Source organism: Oryzias melastigma, linkage group LG13 (genome assembly GCF_002922805.2).
Source record: "Oryzias melastigma strain HK-1 linkage group LG13, ASM292280v2, whole genome shotgun sequence".
Classification (NCBI taxonomy): Eukaryota; Metazoa; Chordata; class Actinopteri; order Beloniformes; family Adrianichthyidae; genus Oryzias; species Oryzias melastigma.
The window spans coordinates 8,183,713-8,205,678 of record NC_050524.1 but is presented as its reverse complement, the minus strand read 5'-3'; the positions used below and the strand labels follow the sequence as shown (position 1 = coordinate 8,205,678).

Sequence of the window (21,966 nt, the reverse complement as noted above, 5' to 3'; positions counted from 1 at the left end):
ATATCTATTCGTTTTGAGGGATTTTCAATGAATCATGATTTTAAACAAAAGAAAAATGTTTCCACTAAGAAAAGAAAAGAGGTGGTGTACCAGCTGCCTCTCCACAGAACACTCAAAAGAAAAGTGAGGAGTGAAGGCAGTTTATTAAATTTACTTCTGAACGCTAGAACATATGTTTTCCTAAAGTGATAATCAAGTTACATTTTAATTGATGCTAAATCATTACTGTGTTTTCCACATATACGCCGGATTATAAAGCACACCACCAATGAACTGTTTGTTTGAACTTATGTCATTTATAAGGCGCACCGAACTATAATTAAGCGAGAGAAGAGTCTAACTTCATCATTCAGACTTTATTAACTTTGTTCACATTAACTCTATAAAGCCGATTTCTTCCCCTACCCGTCCAGCTTCTCCCTACCCCTACACTTAGCCCTCCAAACACAGAGTTTAATAGTTACTACCACTCAATGACATCATCAACAGACGCCGGTCATATATTTCAGCTGCCAGCGTTCTGAAAATTCATAACATCAGTTTTATAACTTTAAAAAATCATATTAAAATAAAAAAAACAATTACTCACATTTAAATGAAAACTTCTGAGTAGGACACCCTCGTAAAGAAATGCTGACTGATTATTCCACGGCACAGTGTGACGCAGAACACCTTTCCAGCGGAGGGATAGCGAGCCCTATAAGTCCCTGAAGGTCCGCCTTAAAAAAAATAAGTTCAGAAATCACTACTGCTTCAAATGTCCCATAAATCGGAGCAGTAGGGAGAAGTCGAAGGGGTAGGGGAAGTATTCGAATTCGGCCTAAATTGTGTTTGTAACACGCTACACGTTAGCCAACTTAGAAGCATTAGCCGCGCTAGCATATTTACAATACCTGTAACTCCCAGCACATAAATAAAAAAGACTGATATTGCTAGAACAAAAGTTACTGTATCTATGCTAACTCAAAATCTTGTTAGCAACACATAAAAAACCACAGGTCTAAGCCACATTAGCATATTTACTAAACACCCAACCTCAGTTGCAACACATAATAAAACAGATTCATACAGCAAAAACAAATGTTACTGTAACTATGCTAAACTCCCAAAATTGTAATAAAAAAAAAAAAAAAAACACAGACTGAAACGTTAGCCACATTAGCGTGTTCACACTAACACCCAACCACACATTTTGACAAAGTGCCGTGTGCCTCACAAAATGTCTTTGACATCAATAAACTCAGAATTAATTCATATAGGCCTTTAAAGTGCTCAGCATTTTTCTACATTATTTTTTAAATATATTTCTTTAGTTCAATTATGTATTTCTTTTTTTGGTCAACTGGTAAATACAAATAAGTATGCAATAAATTGAAGCTCAGCTGCATACAAGCTAGGGAAAAATATCTATTTAATTTAATTCATACCTGATCAGATTTCCAATTTAGTTACAATAAATGAATGTGTCTTAAGATATTTTTAAATTTTAATTTAAGTAAAATATTAATATAATTTTAATCTTTTATATGTGTAACTTTTTAACCGTTTACAACAAGAATTTACGTTAAATCCATAAATGGTTGAAGAGCTACGGCTGTGAATAGAATCTCAACATTGGAGCTATAGCGTTGGTGTTAAAGGGTTAAGCAGTATGAAGAATGTCATTATTGTGACATGTATTTTTATTTATTTGAACAGCAGGAAATAAAAAGTTGAAGAAAATAAACTAACCAGAAGTCAGCTGCAGTTTTTTAAACAATCACTGAGTGCTTGTTCGCAAAACAAATTAGTTCCCATTTACACCAATGCTATTTGCCTCACATAATAAAAAAAAAGAACAAATATAAGAACTGTTTCTTTTGTGTGTGTGTGTTTAATGTTTATATGTCTTGTTTTTATTATTATATTTACCCTAAAATTTTGTGCAAATGGAGGAGTGGCATCTGGCAAATGTTAGAGACTATTTTCAGTACAACAGTTACACTGTTAACAAGTGTCAGGTCGGTTTGTCCCACCTGGTCATTTATTTTTGTAAAGGATATGGTTCGATGATCTCATATACTTCTCAGATGACATCCTAATCGCTCTGAAACAGCTCCAAATCATCTGTATTGAAAATTGTCAGGTCAGCTGGTCACATCTTTTCATGGATCTCTAAGACATATTATTTCTGTGTTTGACCCAGAAGCTCTGATGAACTTACAAATTTGACAATTTTTAAAGCATATTTTTTATATCAAATGTTTGCACTGATTTCCATTTAAGCAAGAAACTACTACATTTGGTGGAGTAAAACTACAAGACTGAATGAGGTTAGTGTACTACTCATGCATAAAGGTGTTCATGAGAGCACTTTCCTTCTGTATCAAGTAGAGGCATAAAACTTTGAAGATTGCAAATTAAAACTGGTCAAATGAGAATTTATAGCAAAGTTAGAACATTAAATCAGATTAGATTGTACTGGAGTTCCTATTAAAGTGACCGGTAAGCACAGTTCAGCATTTTTAACCGCAGGCTTACATTCTCTTCCCAATTTTAGAGATTTATATTTCTCCTCTGTCTCTTTATCGCCAGTTTTGATGTATATGTTACACACCATAGCTAGTTGAATACCCCCCAAAACAGATCCACTCTCATTTACCTTCCATTTTTCCATCATTACTGCCCCCACAAATCATGGTCAAACACACACCACCTGTAGGCTGCACTCGCCAAAATGCCTGACGAGATAAGACATGATGAAAGGCTCCGTGCTCAAACAAAGAGAAAGTTCCCCTGGTGGTGTGAGAGCTTTTTCTTTTTTTTTTTTTTTTCGGCTTAGCAAGAAGGAAAAGTGATGAAACACTTGAGAAGAAGGAATATCACACCAAACCAGGGAGTGTGGCCAACAAAGAAGTGTGCGGATCATAAGACATGCATCCTGTGGTACAGCCAGCCCAAGTATAGCGGCAGCACATGGCTAATTAGCATTACTAGCCCTGTCTGCCTGCCATCTTACCTGATAACTGTCTCTGACAAGTCTGTCTTGTGTCTTCATTATCTGCCTTTAGTGAAATATGTTGTGATGGTGTAATGATACACCAACACCTCACAGAGTGACATGAGTTCCCACCAAAGCGCATGTGGGGGCAACAGCACCTCACGCAGAGCACAGCACAGCAGGCTAGTTTAACTGGAGGAAACGCTGAAATACATCCTGCCACACAGGCTTTTTCAACATTTGGGCAGCCCCACTCTTTATTGGCTACAGTTCTAATTTAGAGTCCAGCATATAGGCAAAAATAGTGTCGTATTTTCCCCTTTTTTTATGTTTCAAAGGAGGATGAGTGTATGTGGAATGACTCACAGCAATATGGTGCATGAGCAGAGCTGCTGAAGCTGAAGTCTTGTCTCCAGAATCACCGCAGTGTGCGATGCAGCACTCTGCAATTTAACTGTCGATTAGGCCTTGAGCACATCGGAGATACTGTTTTCATTACCTCTGCTGAAGAGGTTATGTTTTCCCTCTTACTTTTCTTCCTATTGGCTTTTAGGGAGCAAGATATCTAAAAACCGTCCTCATTACTTCACTCGAATCTGGTGGCAAGTTAAGCCACAGTCAAATACCTCCGGAGTGACGGATGATTTTATGATTCTTCCCATAAACACTGATTTCTTTCCTTGTTTCCAAACACCATATGTGGTTGAAAAATGTGCTAAGGATCTGACATCTCAGAAAAAAAGGAAATCAAAGATAAGAGGAAGGAAAAAAGTCCATGAGGCTTAGTTTGCTCTCACTTCCTCTTTCATTAATCATCCGTGGACCTCCACATGTATCTGCTGTCCCAGACTATAAAAGTATGGATAACTTTTTTTATGTAAGAAGCTCCAGCCTACATGCTGCTTACACGGAGATTAGACAGTGTTAACGATCTAGTACTATCACATTCAAAGCCAGGAAATAAACCCCGTAGTTTTTCCTTGTGGCTTAGTCACAACTCCCCTTACAGGTGGATACGGGTCGTCTGCGGCTGACATTTGGCAAATCTGTTTGGGGCAGATCGTAGACCACATGGTGAGTCTAAAGTCGGTCCTCGAGGGCCGGCCTCCTGCTCCTGATTACCTGGATCGGGTGTAATTGGCCACTAAGGAGCTTCAATGGCAGGTTGGTTGGAGAACACATAGGACACCAGCCCTCGAGGACTGAAACCCCAGCCATAGAGTGAAAATGTTCATGCACATTTTATCTATGGGCATGCTGCGGGTGACACTTGAACATGTAAGAATAAGTAGGTGAGACGCAGGTGGAAGAAGCTTAGTGTAAAATGTAAAAGCAGTGCAACTTTTGTGAAATTTTAGTCCTTCACAGCTCTATTCCGATATATAACTGACATGGTGTCATATAATTCCAACCAGGCACAAACTACAATTATTAATTTCTCCTCTATGATCATTTTTCACTTCTGGGATTTAAAGAGGACGCCAGTTAAAGTTCAACCTGGTTAAACTTTCATCACACATTCAATAGTCATGAGTTCTGTACATAAAGCCAAAAATGATTGTAGAAATTTGTGTTCAACGCATGAACACAAGTTTTTGAACAAATAAGCCCAAAACTTGCATTTATGTACATTTACATAGACTTTTCATTGTAAGTGGCCTCTGGAACGTGAACATAGGATATTTTTTACAATACTTCAACCACATGAATGACAATGGTATGCTCCATTTTCATGATGTATCTTAAGTACTTTAAATTATGACTAAAAGATCTGTGTCATTTTCTGGACATCGTTTCTGCAGAGTGGCAATAATTCATTAGAAATTTACCTCTGAGTTATGGGCGGAACTGTTATTATGGAGTGAGACTTCCCCCACTTCCCATCATCCATTTGTTTCGACTCTCTCCCACTAGCTAACGTTAGCAGTGCAACAAAAGGGGGGAGCAGTATTGGAGAAATACAGCTGTACAGTTTGGAGCCACAAGAAAACTACAAGACACACCGTTTAAGATGCAGTCTTACCTGTCTATCACCCTCCAAAGGACTGGAAAACCCCAAAACCCACAGTACCCGTATGTGACTAAAGCATAAAATATTTACCATTTTGAGAAATAAAAATTCACATTCATCATTATTTCACAGCTGACTAATCATAGAAAAATCCAAATACCTGACAGCTATCTTCCATACATAGACATATCAGTTTTCTCAATCACCTTTAGGTGTCTACCGAATGACGATTAAAACCATAAAAAGTACAACAAACACTTCAAACTACACTTTTATTTGTGCTGGGTTTTTACCTACTGCATTGTATAACCAGTAATTTTCCTGAGCTAAAATATTACACATTTTATCTACCAGTGGCATTTTCGATTAGTCCATCTCCATCTCTTTGCATCAGATTCCCTCCCTGAAGCATGTTAATAATTCAAACCATTTTAATTTAAACAATGATCCATGGGTTGTCTTTTCTTTAGCAGGTATAAGTGAGGGCATCATCTACTGTGGACATTGTTGTAGCACTTTTATATCAGCAGGTGTTAATGCAGAGCCAGACTCCTTATGTAACTTCATTTGCATTAAAATGAAACAGTAAAAGACATCAGACATCCAGCGATGACAATGGCCAACAGATGGACAACTTGGAAAAGCCAAAAGAGGACAGAGTTAAATAAAATGCCACATATTAAAGTGTAGTTTATATTAACCCTAATTGTTGTTTTTCTGTGTATTTACGGAGTGCCAGGTCTGCTACTTTAACGTTCCTATTGTACACAGATTTATTTAGCTTATCCTCTTCCATCTGATTGATAGAAATATTACATCATAGTTTTCTTTTACAGAAACCAGGTTTTCAAACACAAAGATTTATAGTCTAAGACTAAATAATCTGATTTAAAAAAATATGTTTTTGGTATTTTTAACATGTTCTTGTGGCAAGTTTCTGATAATAGAAAAATTAAGCTAAAAAATCACATTTCTGAGGAGGAGACCAAAGAATGTTGTTTGAAAAACATTGTATTTGTTATATTGAAAATGTGCTAGGTGCAGCACAAGTTTCATGCATCCAATTGTATAGACGACTTGATTTAGGTACGTCTTTGCATTCTTGGTGTGAACTGGCATCTGGTTGGATAACGCTAATATTGGTCGACATTTATATGGCTCCGGTAATGTTAGGTTGGGGGTGTGAGGGGCTGTAAGCTAGCAGAAGAGAGAGTAAACAGATAGCTCAGCTATGGATGATGGGAAAGGGGGCCGGGATTGTTCAACGGCAACACTCCCAACTTATAAACCTATAAATCGACTAATTTAAACACCAATTGACGTTCTCAAAAAAAAGTGTGTATTTTATGTTTTATGTTCAATAATACAACTAACACTAGTAAGATTTTTTTTTTTCATTAGCGCTGTTTTATAACTAAAATTGCAGACTTTTTTTTAAAGCAGCATCAGATCTTTTGAGGCACCAGTGATGAAGCTTGGCCCAACAGTAGCTGGGTTGGCTGCAACAGCCTTGCGACCCTGACAGGAATTTAGCGTTTTCTGTAGATGGATAAATGGATGGAGGGCATCACAAAGACTCTGCTGAATACCATCTATCTCTGTGTTCTCTCTAGTTACTCACTGTCTCTGTTCTGTTCAGAGCTTGCATTTCAGCAAAGCTCTACATTTTAGGCTTCTAGAGCCCTGACTCAAACTCTTCATAAGTCCATACCTTAGCCTCGTTCCATAAATATTTTAGGGAGACTTTGAAGTGGGTACTGTCTTAACAGAACTCTTGGAAAAGATCAAACTGAGTGAAACCTGTTCTCTCTTTGTCTGCTCAGGAACCAAAATCAGTTGCAAAATAGACTAAAGGCTTTTGTACGAAGCAAGAAAATGAGATGTAGATCTTGACATTTTGGGCACTTTAGCATTTGACCGCTGCATTTAAAATGGAGAAAGAAATAGTTTTGCATACATCTAAAAGGATATAAATGTCCATGACAAATAAGAAAAGCTCAAATTTAAAAGAAAGCAATACTTTACTCTTTTTATTAGTATATTCTGAATGTGTTACATTTTGTTAAGATTAATGCACTTTCAAATGTTTCAACCCAAGGATGGAAATTTAGTTTGAAGCCACCAAAAAAGTTCTAACTCAGTGAGATGCTGGTTCCATCTGTAGAAAAGTTCCAGCGTAAAATATTAAACTCGTACATCATCTTTTAGAGAAAGGTTGTCACAATCTGAGACATAAGCTGTATGTTCTGTATTTCTACAGGCTGATGCAGTCGGATCGTGATTGCAGCTGCAACAAAAGTGTTGTATTACACTAAATTCGGCTGATAAAAACAGCAGTCTTGACAATACAAATTCATTTAGTTCACAGAACCTTACAAATGCCAATCAGAAGGTCAGATTTTCGATCCATAACTTCCTGAGATGATTCAATAGGCAAGACACTGAACTCTGCGTTTCCCCAAATACAATTTGGAGAAAAACTCCAATGCAATTAGCTTTATTAAATGGTCAACCAAAGTATTTCAATCTAATTTAAAAATGTTCCTAGTGTTTTTTTTAATTATGATTAAAAAAAATCTGTTGTTTTCTTGGATGTCATTTTTGCGGAGCGGCAGTAGTTCATTCGAAATGTAGTTTTAAGTTGTGGGCGGAGCCATTGGTATGGAGTGAGCCTGCCTCTACATCCCACTATCCATTTTTTTCCACGCTTTCCCACTAGCTTACAGCCCCTCACAACCCCAACCTAACAAAGAGATTCATGGATCTATTTGTCTGCAAGTGGATGTATCAGTAAAAGGAGTTTCTGGCATCAGAACTACAAGCTTTTTCCAACTGTATTTTTTGTCTAATTCACAACAATTTTAATAAATTACATTTTAAGCTTAATTAGGCTTCTGCTATGAGTAAATGCCACAAGAACATATATAAAGCACGATTTTCAACATTCATGAAACCAGGCTGTAGTTCATGAACCCATAAGCGTGTTAAACTGACTCCTGTCCCAAATCGGGCATGTCTTGAGGGGGGGCTCAGTGGGAGACTGATGTGGGTGGATGTCTCATGAGGTCACCGCTGTGCCACACGCAACGGCATCTTTGGTTGAACAACTCCACCAGACGAAGCAAAAAGAAAAAAAAAGTGGGCCAGAACCTACAGTGAGAGCGCTGAAGGCAACGAGCATCGAGGGAGAACCAGATTAATAATAAACAGAGGAATTTACAACTCACTCTCAAAAGATTTTATATCAACACACTGCAGGGAGCTGGAGCTTGAACACAGTGACTCGACATTGTTGCAGAGCGGGGACCCTGATGAGCCTTAGATCTGTGGGATGTTGGACTTTGCTGCTTCAAAGATCCTTGATTGGGGTCCTCAGCAGAACCAGTTCAAATCACTGTAATTATTCCTGTCAGCTTTTGTGGAAATAATCACTCTGATTACTGGTCACACTCATTATCACTATCAGTACATTAAATCAGCAGAGTCACGTGGGACATATATATATTTTAATCATTATTAAAGGAGGGGGGCATAATGTCTTTGATCTGGTGGTGGTGGGACACAAATATGCAGACATATACGCCCCCCCCCTTCTCTTCTGGCAGACGTTAAGTGCACTGGTCGCCTACAGGGCGGTGGCTGCGCACGCATGTCCAGAAGCGGGACAGTCTGCGGGGAGATGGGCTCCTGTCATGACTGCAGACAGGGGGGAAAGGGGAAGAGGGGGTGGGGGAGTCACACACGCAAAAATCACACCCAGAAAATGAACTTTGAATGGGATTTAATGCACAGCGGCACTTCCAGGATGTCGCCACGCACAGAACGCTCAGGACAAAAGCTGCACACATGCGCTCATTGTGTCACTTATCTCCACCTTTGCAATTGATAAACAGTTTAATAAAGGATGTTGGGATGGGGGGTGGAGGGGGGGTTGTCAATGACACCTGACCCAGCAAACAACGCGCGCGCCACCAGCTGTAACGCTTATCAGCTGGATGAAAGGAGCACCATCACCCACAGCCTCCAGTTTGCGCTTTTATCTCACAAAGGGGTTAAAGTTGTCCCTAGACAAGGAAAAAAAAAACTTGTGCACCCGCATTCTGCGTTCCGCTGCGCCGCACAATTCAACTTGCACGCATTCCAGCACACTCTGCTGCTCCGCCAGCAGACGGCCGCAAACGCGAGCAGCTGCGTGCGCAAAAAAAAAAAAAAACATCCACGCGCCTCCGCGTCAAACTTAGAGATGACAAACCACCTTTCACACTTCACACAGCCGCCAACACCATCCCTCTGCGCGCGCGCACACGCACACACCACGCCCGTCTGTACGGCAGCAGCATCCCAGTCTCACCTTTGAAAACGCCGGGACACAGGCTGCAGAGGATGAAGATCAGGTGCTGCTGGACAATCATCTTCTCCTTCACAACGCTCCGCCAACACTCCACTCGGGCTCTCCTTCTGTCTCTCTGCTCTGCTGTCTCACAGGACGGACCTATCCGGCTTAAACGGCGCAGTTTGTGGCTGACCGGAGTTGCATTGATGAACTCTGGCTGCTGTCTGAGGAGTCCCAGTGTTTCTGTGCGCAGTGAGAAGGGGGGACTGTGATCACTGTGGTGAGGCAGGACGGCGGGGATGCTCGTCGGCAAAGTGCAGCCACTGCTTCTCTTTATTGCCTTTCACTTTGACTCGCTGCAGAGAGCAAGAGTCCCGCCCACGCTTTTTGACTAATGAAGACGCTTCACCAATGGCAAACAACGAGCAACACTTCTGATCTATGGTAAACATTTACACTGTCTGCACTCCTACTTTTACACATCCATTTACAGAAATCAAAACCAGCATGAATCTGGTTTATGATCAGGACAGTCAGACAAAGGCAACATCACTCAGTTAGATCTCTGTCATAGAATAGAATAGAATAGAATAGAATAGAATAGAATAGAATAGAATAGAATAGAATAGAATAGAATAGAATAGAATAGAGTGCACACATACAGGTCAAGCCTGACTGCTGAGCAGCCCAACTTTTTGAAGCCCTCCCATTAGCATGTAGATGGGTTACAAGAGGAGCGTAAGGTCATTGGTGAAAAACAAAAGAGTATACCTCGACTCTACATTTACATTGGACACAATTAACTAGATTAACAGCCTGATAAGAATAAAAATGCATCATGTAAACAAGCCACAGAATAAATCAACTTAAACTTTAAATAACTTTCAATATTTTACTCTCCATAAAAATATATTTTGTCAAAATTATACAAGTTAGAAATAAACGCAAGATAACATCGGGCCATCAATAACATTAGAAAAAAATCTGGAGCCGGACGCATGTGATCTAAAGTAAGATAAAAGAAGCAGAAGTAAACGTGAGGCGCTTTCCCCTTGGACATATTTTAAGGAGCACGCAAACATAGCTGATGGCGTCACACGACCGGGGCGACTTCTGTGTCGACGGCCAATTGGCTTTAGATAAAAGTCATGCTGTGTGCAAGTTCTACCAGAGCAAAATTAAAGGGAACACAACAAATTTGGTAAAGCTTGGAAACCTCTTTCTCTTGCTGGGGTGAGTGTGGCTTCAACAATTATCTTTCAACGGTCAAAAAACACATATAAAGAAACTACCACCGTCATCAAAAAAGGCTGAGCAAATCACAAAGTCAGTCAGAGCTTTTATCACAAATGACTTGAGATCATATTCTGAGGTGGAGAATAAGGGCTTCCAAATGTTGTTCTTATGTTAGACCCGAGATACAACATCCCTTCCTGTCGCTTATTCACCAACACAGTCAACCCAGCACTACATACTGAGATCAAAGCTGAAGTCACAGTAGATGTAAGTGATTTCTGTTGTTTTTTTTTTTTGTCTTTTTTGTCAGTTGTTTGTATTCCAGTGCATATATATGTATTTTTGTATGTTCTTGAAGAAAATATGCATAGGTCAAAACTGATCATAACACAGTAGAAGTTTCTAGAGTTAAAAATGTCAAAATTGAAATATAGATCAAATTAGTTTCAGAAAAACCCTTCAGAAAAATCAAGTAACACAATAACCTTTGGTTTATTTATATGATTCTCTTGAGGTTATTTTTTTTGTTGAAATTTAGAGGCATACCTATTTTTTTAAAGGCCTAGAGACACACAGAAAAAATAAAATAAAAACAACATTTGAATGGATAAGGAAACCTAACAAGATAACAAAAAAATTGGATGATAGATTTTTGTTTTTAGTGTATTTTAAAGCTGATTTAAGATGGGTCAAAACTGACCCGTTAACATATTGGATGGTAACAGAAAGCTAACACAAGAAGGTTAAACAACCTTATATTAGTATTTCTTAGTCTTTGTCAATAATATTACCAGTATTGACTCAAAATTTGGGGGTTAAAGCTTTTTAACCCACCCCACCCCCCGTAGCTCCGCCCTGAATTTAATACATCTTGTGTTCATGATTGGTTCCTCATTTTTTCATTTGTAACCATGTCTATGTATTTTAAAATGTTGTAAACAGTTTGAAATTTAAGCATACCACAACAAAAGTTGTTTTGTTTTGTCTTTATTTTTATTTTATTTTTTTACTGTATACTCTTTTAAATAATTTAAAAGTAATTTAAGATAAAATTTTACCCATTGTAATCTTTAAAAAAAAAGCCTCACAGCACTAAATTTGAGATCATTTTGCTTTACCATTATCTGACGTTCTGCAGTAACTTTTTTTAAATTCACAGAATTGTAATCCATATTCTGTAATGTTCAATTAAAAAAAAGTTTTTAGTGGAAATGCAAAGCAACCCTAAAAAAGCAGCATCCAAGCACACACAGTGGGAAAGTTCTTCATTTTTCTGCTGAAAATAAAGGAAAACAAATACCCCGCATTAGTGGCAAAAATACTGTGCAAAAAACATGAGTGCAAATGAGAGGCAAAAAGAGTGTGATTATTTGTGCTTAAATATGGTGAAGTCCAAAAAGCTGCGTCCTTAGAGGACTTGTAAATGCAGGGAAAACCTCTCCACTCGGATGGGTTTGGTGCAGTTGGCTTCATCAACATGCAAGAGAAGGAAGCCAAAGTACAAAACAGAGCGTACGCCTGAGTTTAGATACTTTGATGAAATCCCAGATGTCGCTCTATAGTAGAACACAAGTAAATTTACTTATGCTCTGTTTATGTCTGCAATAAAATTAGAAATGGGAGGCAGGAAAAAGGAACCAGAGAGGCAGCTAGATGTTGACAAAGTCCTTTTGGAAACTCAAGTTAAACAAAAATGAATGAAGATTGTTCCAGCATGAAATCTGAAACAAGCTAAATGTAATGGAAGAACATAAAAAAAAATATCTGGAGAAAAATGATCATGAACAATAAAGGAACATTAAACTTAAATTTATATCTAACTGAAACTCAATGTGACAGACAAGTAAATGTAAAACAAATTCTACAAAATAAAACACTAAATCCTCTAATCAGGTACTCAAACTATTGTATAAAACACGGGAAACAACATGATTTAATTGAAATTAAAAATATGACAGATGGCTTCATGTTTGATATGCCACCTAAGTTTTCTATTTTTCTCGCTGAACGTTTAAAATTGGATTTAATTCTATTTGTTATTGAACAAAACAGATTTTAAAAATGTCATACATAGTTTATATAAACAGTAATTTATTAGATAGATTCAGCCTACTTTTAGTGTAGAAAATAAACTAACACTTTAGTAAAAAGCACCTATGTATCTATCTCAGCTTTAAAAAATCTTTTATTTAATTCACTGACTGAATCCTGCACGTTTTAACCAAAATGTTTTTATCTGTGTATATTTTCCAGTATTATTTCTAACTAAATAGTTTTTTCTTGATGTAAATTGTTCTGTTATATTCTGATGTGCTTTTGTATTTCTCCACTTTCCAGGTTGTTATTGTAAATAAAAACATGTTTTTAAATGCTCACCAGGTTAAATAAAGATTAATTAAAAAATAAAAATAAAAAAGTTAAATTTTCAGATTTTATTGTTTGGTTTCTATAAATCAATTAATCAGTGAAAGGTAAATTCAAGTGTTCCATTTAAGTTAATGAGTTTATATATATACACAATTAGAGAAATAAATCAATAATGACATCTTTTTTTATTACCCAGCATGCACTTGTTAAGTAATTTCATGTTCATTTTGGAGCCTTATGAATGTTTTGTCGCATTCATATTTTCTGGTCATTGATTTTAAGAAAATAAAGGAGTTATTAAAGTCTATGCTTAAAGTCGTTGGTTGTCATTATGGTGAATTATCTCAACCAAATGAAGATCAATTCTTTCATACGCAAAAAAAGAAAACACAACAAAGACTTCCAAAACTCTTTGAGAGCTGCAAGAACTCCAGCCTACAGAGTTTTGCTTTGAAATTGAAATCAGAATTCCTGTTGACAGCGTCTGAAGGGCATCGTGCTGAAAGGCCATTGCCCTTTCCTAATAAAGAATCATCAAAAGACAAACCTAATCCTCTTTTTGTCCCTTTGGCTAGTCATTGTATCTCATGGTTTCTATTTCTTGAGATAAATAACCAGCAAATCAATGTTAATTGATTGGAATGTTCAAATAACTTAAGTCAAATCTTCTTTGACTGTAATAATGGCCGTGATTACCTGTAATTTCTGAGGAGTGAAAGTCTTTTAAAACTTTATTAAGACTATCAGGATGAAGAATTTCCCAGAATGCCTTTTCTTTGATCAGCAGTTTGCAACAAAATACAACTTTAGCTTAAGATTCTCAGAAGAAAATGCAGATGAACTTCCAGGACTCAGAAAGTTGTAAATTTGGATATTTGTCGATTCAAACTTAAACGTTGATGTGCTGCAAATCTTGTGAATCTTGGTGAAGGCTTTTTCTTTCACAGTAATATTCCAATAGATGAAAGACTTGGTGTCATAGAATTTGAGAGGGACCTGGCTACAGGCACGAGGATGCCTGACATTATCGTCCAAAAGTGAAAACTTACCCTAAAACTAACCAACACTGTAAAAAAAACTTCTACAAAAGCTTAAAAAACCTATAACTTTAAGGGTCACCATTAAATATGAAGCTTATTTCTAGCGATATGCAGGAACTTCTAGTCAAGAACTTCTTGATGTCTGCAACTGCAGCAAGGTCCTCTTGGATTATTCTGGCCGGGCACAAACCGTAATTATTAATTTCTCCTCCATGATCAATTTTCAAACATTAAAAAGGACGCCATTCATACGTCATGACCAAATCCAAGCCCCTGATTGGTCAAAGTTCAATCTGGTTTAACTTTCTACATTAATTTCAGTTTTCTGCCTTATGTACGAAGAGCCTGAAACTTGCATAGCGACACATGAATGTGAGAGTTTTGTATGTGGAGACCCGAAACGCGCATTTACTCCAGTTAACTTCATTCACTTCCACTTTTCATTGGAAGTGGTCACTTGAATGTGCATTGCAAAGGGTAGTCTCCATTCAGGCTCACATGTCTTGGTTAGTATGGAGGAAGATCTCCATCAAAAACAGGAATGTCACTTAGAAGGCAGTCCCTGTTATCTTTGTGAACAAGAGTTCCTATTGGATATTGTAGTTCATACCTTGTGTTTTCATATGCTTTTTGGCAAGATGGTGGAGTGGTTTTTTTCTTGAAACTGAGAAGTAGTGGGTGGGAAAACCAAACAATATGACAGTGGGAATGTTCCCCCAACAACTTGACACTCAGCATTAAGAACTGAACCAGGAGCTAAACCATCAAATGGTTCTTGAGATTAGCTATGATTCAACTCACTTCTCTCAGGAGACGGCCCATTCTAGAGGACAAACACTGGTGTGACAGCCAATAGGACAGTGACTTTTGATTGTTGAGCTGTACACAGAGAGTGGGGGCTCTAGTGGATGGAAATAAACACCTCACCAAAATTGTAGCACCCAGAAATACTTCAATGTAAGGGTGCTTTAAAAGTTAAACCAGTTAAACTTTGACCAGTCAGGGACTTGGTTTTAGTGGTGACATTTATGGGATTATTTTCAGAAGAGTTTGAAAACTAATCATCAAGGAGAAATTAGCAATTGCGGTTTGCGCCTGACTAAATTTATTTGATACCAAATCAGTCATACATCGTGACATAGCTGTGAAACAAAAAGAAAGAAAGATTTAGATCACTTTGACATTTCACACCCAGTGTCTTCCAAATTTGAGTACATGCGCTAGTATCAGGTAGTGAGAGTCCAGTGTAAACATAAATGATAAAAGCACGTTCAAGAACCGACATTCAGTGAACATACATCCCATCACCAGTGTGTAGCATCAGTTCTCCTCTCTGAGGTAGACAAACCAGCTTAGATTTGATTCTTGCAGTGGAAGATGTATGGAGAGAAAATAGACTCACTCCGTTTTGTGGGTGCGTATGCTTGATTTGTGCGTAAATTAGGATTTGTACGTGCATAATTCTTGATTTGTAACTGATATAATACATTTTGTGCATAAGTAAAAAAATACAAATTTTAAGAAAATACAATTTACAAATGCACAAATTAAAATAATAATATAATATTTTGAAACTTTGAAATTTTTAAACTTTGACATTTTCCCACATTCTTAAAAGGATATTCCCGATAATAATTATTAAAAAAAAAAGGTCTAAATAACCGTTTAAAACACTTATCCTTTTAAGAATAAAAGTATTTTCCGGAAATTTCTTTCTCCCCTGAAAGCACCTCCGACACGGGGCTCTGTCCCGAGCGCTAGTCACAAGAGCTATAAGATACCGTTGAGGTACTTAGTGATCTACTCATTAAATCGAATGTGTTTTATTATCTTATCCATGTAAAAGATGTAAAAATATTCAAAGTTTTTTCTAAGTCAAACAAAAATAGTGAAATATTGTCTCTGGAAGAATCTTGGGATATATCGTGATACATATTGTGTTGTGAGACATGTATCGCGATATCATTTCGCTAGATTCTTGCCAATACACAGCCCAAAGATTTACTGCTCTGAACTTTTTCTGGTTGAGTTTTAATAAGGAACTTTGGAAGTGCTTTTTTCTACACTTTCTAAATTTGGAAACAAATGGAATTTCAAAAGTAATTTTCCACGTATTTGACACTGTCAGTCTTTGATATAGTTTGATTATGTTGTCTAAGTAATAGTGAGCAAATTATTTATTCTCACAATGTTCCACAAGTAAATTATCAAAATGAAGTGTCTTTGACAGTGTAAAATAGCATTGAATAGCTTTTTCTTTTATCATAATCAATGCTTGGGGCACAGGAAAAACTTCAAAAACGAAATAAGAAGAAAACAGGGAATCAAAGAAAAAGCACTTCCCTGAATGATTCTTACATCTGATCAATTAGGTCATAAAAAATCCCCCTAATTCCTAAAAGATTCTGGATTTAAGTGTAGTAACTGGTTTATTTTTCTTTCACACTTCTGTTTACACTTGTTCATGGCAGAACTACACCTTCATGTTGGTTGTTTAACAACCAAGAAAACAAACAAAGGGTTGTTTGGGAGTAAATCATGTTTCTACAAAAAAGAAGAACTGAAGACAATTCTGTAAGGACTGTTTATTTATGTATTTGGTAACAAAAGCATGAAATTGATTTCTCAATGAAAACTCTAGAAACTCCTGTTAACCTGCACAAACTATGTTTTTTTTCAGCATATCAAACCCAACAACAACAACAAAAGTCGAGCTTAGGCTTTTTTGGCAAATCTAAAGATCTACACCAGAGCCAGGAGCTGGCATACAAGCCCAAAGTAAATCCAAAAATGTCTAAAATAACCATCGCTGCAAACATCAACACTTTACCTAGAAAACATTTGCAGCTTTTCCCTCCATGTTTTTCAAAAGGCAGTGAACAGACGCACAAAGAGAAAGAGCCGCTCACGTTCCTCATAAAGGCAGTTGCTTTTTCAACGGTTGTGACCTGGCATCTAGGTGCATGTCAGAAATGAGTGCACAAGCAATGGGAGGTTAATGGGCTGCTGGACATCCCTCTTCCTTCAAAGGTTCCCAGGAGGAACAGAGAAATGAGTGTGACCATCCCTAAAGACAGAGGTGAGGCGGGGAGTGGATAGCAGCTCCAGCCAGGGATCATTTTCTAAGCTGATCGTAAGGATTTTACACATGGTTTAACATTCTGCTGGGTGAATTTGGTTCAATTTTACACAGTGGCCTTCAATGCCACTCCCACTTCAAATCAAATTGCTGACTTGGCCAAGCTACCTGAGGACAGGTTTAGTCCTAAAACACCCTTGGATTCTACTAATATGGGATAAAATTGTAATTCTATCGTTTAAAAACACTCATCCTAACACATTTTTAGATGGATCACCAAATATCAGAATAAAAAGAGAGGGATAAATGAATGGAAGCAGTGTTTTTTTGCATGTTGTGATCAATTATGCTTTTAATCAAAACGGGTCGAAGAGGAACTTCTTACTTAGATGGGCTGTTTTTCACTGAGGGATGCTGATGCTGCGATTCAGCCTTTTAACTTGGAACCATGTATGCACATCTCTAACCCCAGTGGAGCCATTGATGCCTTTCTGAACTGTAAACCTTGAAGGACTGAGTGCTCTTGTGTGACATACATTCTCTTTACAACTCACTTATAATTCGGAGCAGAACTATACAAAGCCAATTACCATGAGGATGAGGGTAAAGAATCAATCCCATGTGTCCTGAAGGTCAGATTCTCGTCATTTCATTAGATCTTTGTGAGTAGAATTCTACTCATGCACCTTTTTAACAGCGAGAATTTATTGACCATGTGGGTTCAGCAAAAAAAAAAAAAAAAAAAAAAAAAGCTGGGGGTGCTGACACAGATCTCTAATGCAGAGGAGCTCATTCCCCTTTGCATTTATCTCTGGGGCATTATATTGCATTCCATTCTGTACTTTGTATAATTTAAAATCCCCAGTTGTGTGCAATGCCAGATTTAACAAGGTCACCAGACACACTTCTCGACTACCTGTTATGGCATATAAAAAAGATCTGAGTTATTCTACTTCTGGTCTGCAAAGTGCAAAGAAAAGAATCCAAACAAAGCAAAGGCAAAGTCAAGGCTGAGGCGACTTTTATTATGCATTAACTCACCACTGATAGCTCTCATCCCTCCTTCCTGATCAAAGCGCAGCAATTTCACTGCCCAGTCCATTCCAGGGTGGACATGAATGACAGAATCAACAGAATGCTTCACATAAACAATGAACCACTAAACACTGGATAAGGACGTGGATTGATTATAAATGTCTCCTAAGCAATTTATACTATAATACACAAAAAGCCAGATAAACAATTGAAGTTTTTGTTTGGCTTCTTTTTTTTTTAATGAAATTTCATCATCCAGTGAGTCAGACACACATATGCTTTTCTCTCATCAGCGATCCATTGGGAAATAACAGCTGCTTTCTCACGCTTTGTAACATCTCAAATTGAACACTGTGCTAAGTGTTAAATTCTCCACTTTTTTCATACCCTAGGAGCAATATTTGTTATGGATGGTGAGTGGAAATACAATTCTCTCCGTTTATTGCTTTATTCAAGTGACACTGCAAGTCAGCACTATATGAAAATGTCTTTATATATGTGGTTAAGTCAGAAGTGATCACTTAAAGGCATTGTGTGGAGATGTAAACCGTGTTGGGGTTGCTGTTTTTCCAATAAAATACTAAGTGTGTTTGTCTAATTTAATCACCCATCTAATGTAATAAATGGGCTTGAAGTCATAAGTGAACCAAAATCAATGCAGTTATGTGCAGCTGAGACACAGTTGGATAAAGAGAGTCTCAGGAATCAAATCACTTTCAAAGTAAAATATTTGTTTATAAGAACCCTGGATATTAGCCTACAAAACAATCTTTATTTGGATATTTTATGAAACACTAATGTACTGGTTTAGTTGTAGTAGAAAATGACATTTTACAAAAAAAAAAAAATTATGTGTAGTTTTAAAACACAATTGAATGTCTCCATCAGTATATGCAGTACTGCGTGATTGGTGTTTTGTGTGCTATTTTCACATCTAATGCTATGTACACACTGGGTTTGTGATGCTGGTCGCGGGTTCTTTAAAGTGCTTTTAGCACACGGTGTTCACTACGGCTGGGAATCACTAGGTACCTCACGATACAATGTGATACGCAATACATGGCTCACGATATTGATGATATCGCAATACTGCGATAATTGGTAAAATCGTCTCTAATAACTCACATTATATACTGTAGAAGAACACATATTTTTTTGGAAAATATATCCCCATTTATTTTATTATTATTTCTCTGAAAAAAACAGACTTAGAAATGTATGTAGCAATACATGATGCTACATTGTGAACGTAGCATCAGACCAACAAGAGGTCTAAAAAAGAAGAAAAGTTGATTTTCATTGTGCAAATTTTGAGCCATGAACAGGAAACTGCTTTTTTGTTGATAAACTTACACACTTCTTTATGTTTTTATGTCAAGTTTGTCTTTTTTTTTCTTTTTTTGGTTACACAGAGAGATTATAGATGATAAAAGACATATCCATCCATTTCCTACCACTTATGTGGAGCTGGGTTGTGGGGGCAGCAGTCTGTAAGCAAAGGTCCCGTTACGTACCTCAAATTTCCTCTAGTTCTGCCAAAAGGGACCCTAACGTGCACTTAGGCCAGCCAAGAATCGCAGTTTAGTGCTTGCTTGGTCTTCCCCAGAGTCTTCTCTTAGTGGCACATGCCCGGAATCCCTTACCAAGGAGGTCAGAGATGCCCTAACCCTGTCATTGGGATTCTAGCTTTATGGAGCAGCACTACTCTACTTCCAGGGTGACCAAGGTCTGCATACTATTTTTAAGGAAGAATCCAACCTCCCTGCTGTAGAAACTCTTTTCAGCTGCTCATAACTGGGATCTTATCCTTTTGGTCAGGAGTCTTACCCTCTTAAGCTACACCAGTCTTAGCAACTGGTGTTCCAGTTAACACTTTCAAGGAAGTCTATGTAAACGCCCAAAAAGTTTCAAAAACCCTCACGTCCTTCACCGCTACACAATTTTTAAGTCTGTTCTTGGGTTCCAAGTACGGCTGGGCAATACTGAGCATTTGGGCATCAATCCAATACGATCCTCATTGAACTCACGGTGAAATTTCAACCAGTTGAACTTTCGACTGCTTGAACACCAAACAGCTGAGAGTCGGAGAGTCGGATTTGGTAGTGACTCCTGGATAGCGTCCGTTTCAAAACAGGAAACTGCCAACTAGTTGAAAAGTGATCATGAAGGAGAAATGAATAACTGTGGTTTGTGCCTGGCTGGAATTATATGACACCAAGGCTTTCAGATAAAGAAAACAACTGGTGAAAGATTTGCATCACATCAAATCTTTGCATCGAGCCTCTTCCAACTGTAGGTGGCAGACATGTACTAGTAAAGACTAGAAAAACAAAAGAAGAAGAAGCCCGTCTATGCTGTATTTTAGCTTGTCTGAACACACTGTGCTCAAACTGGGCTCATGAAACCCTCTTCTTGAGTGTGCAACACATGCCTGGCATGTATGTAGCATCAGTGGTGACATTCCATATCCCAATAGAGTTCACCTGAATGACCGGAGGGAACCGCTCTTGACTGCCTGCCAAATTAAAATGCAACAGTCCCTTATGGTCCTTCCTGTTGGTAGTGCGTCTACAGGAAGACGATTATAAGTCGTTTCTTTGGGTTGCCACGTAACGTTAAAGAGAAAAAATAGACAAAACACAAAGCTGCAATGATAATCAACAACTATGTCAAGATTTTCAATACCTGTTCCAACACAACAACACTAGAGACTTCTCAGTTATTACTGGGTGTAGTTAAGTAAAATAGATCATTATTTTGTCTTTTGTAGCCCAAAGAAGCAAATAAAGATTCACACTTCTATTCTTTTACATGTTAACTCTTGTAAAATGTATTTTTTTTTTTTTTTGGTACAAAGCATTAAAAGAGATTTTAAAAAAAGGAAATGAGTGTTCAGACATTCGTTAATTTACCACAAATCCATGTGATTAGAAGTTTTTAGGTACTAAGCCATAAAACTTCTTCACATCCTGAAGTTACAATGTTTTCTCTGTCTGAACTAGTTCTTTATGGTTTTGGAATTTGATTTAAGATCACTAAAGTGAGATGAAATCCAAAGCTGAGCTGTAAAAAAATAAAGACAGTCTTCTGGTTCATTTTGTCTTTTGTTCAGAAGTGTTTCAAAATACAGCGGTCATCCTCACACCGTTGGGATTCGGAGCATTTCAGCTTTCAGCACCAACATTTTTTTTCCTTGTTATAGCAGCTAATGGAGGCTTTATGTAACACTGCAGCACTCCAGTTTTGGAAAAGTTACCACCAGTACTGATATTATTGTTTTAAATGACCATCAAAACATAAAATTGACCTTACTTTTGAATTTTCCAAGCATCTATCGTGCTTTGTAAGTTTCAATCTGTAATAAAATGGGTAAATCTCTTCACATTATGGTAAAGTGGCTTCAGTAAAGAAGATTAAAGATAAAAAGGAGTAAAAATGTACAGAAAGTGAACTAAAAGAAGATAAACAAAGAGTAAGGACAACAAAAATGAAATACTAAAAGAAACATGTTGACACAAAGGATCAAGTTGTGAACTACCAGAAGCTCGGCTTCAGAGATTCACATCAATGCTATTTTGAAAAAGGAAGCTAGATAATAAATATAAAAAGGGAAAAATCAAAATTTTTAGATCTGATTTTCTTAATTAAATTCGTTATACAGTAAAATGTTCCTCGCCCCGTTTTTGCTGTGAACGTTACACTACAATCCATCTTTTAAATGTTACCAAAACTGTCACTGTCATATGTTTGTGCTGTCAGACATGGATGACTCCACCTTCATCTTTGGGCCCGGGCAGATGTGTGGTAATTAGTGTATCATTAGTGCACAGCTTCAGAGCGAAGAGCTATAATAACTTAATCAATAGTGGCCTTTTGTCTTAACTT

General features: G+C 37.5%; 1 protein-coding gene across 5 annotated transcripts in view; it reads right to left on the bottom strand.

Annotated features, from left to right (window-relative positions):
* The window catches only part of cadm2b (cell adhesion molecule 2b), a 231,383-nt gene extending 221,614 nt beyond the window's left edge, over positions 1-9,769 (bottom strand). The window contains exon 1 of one of the 5 annotated variants that reach the window (XM_024277531.2): positions 9,343-9,769. In XM_024277531.2, coding sequence (XP_024133299.1) covers positions 9,343-9,403 — 61 coding nt within the window. In that variant the 5' untranslated portion in view covers positions 9,404-9,769. The remainder of the gene's footprint in view (positions 1-9,342) is intronic. The other 4 variants (XM_024277529.2, XM_024277526.2, XM_024277528.2 and 1 more) reach the window with 4 other exon arrangements.
* Positions 9,770-21,966: the final 12,197 nt, after the last annotated feature.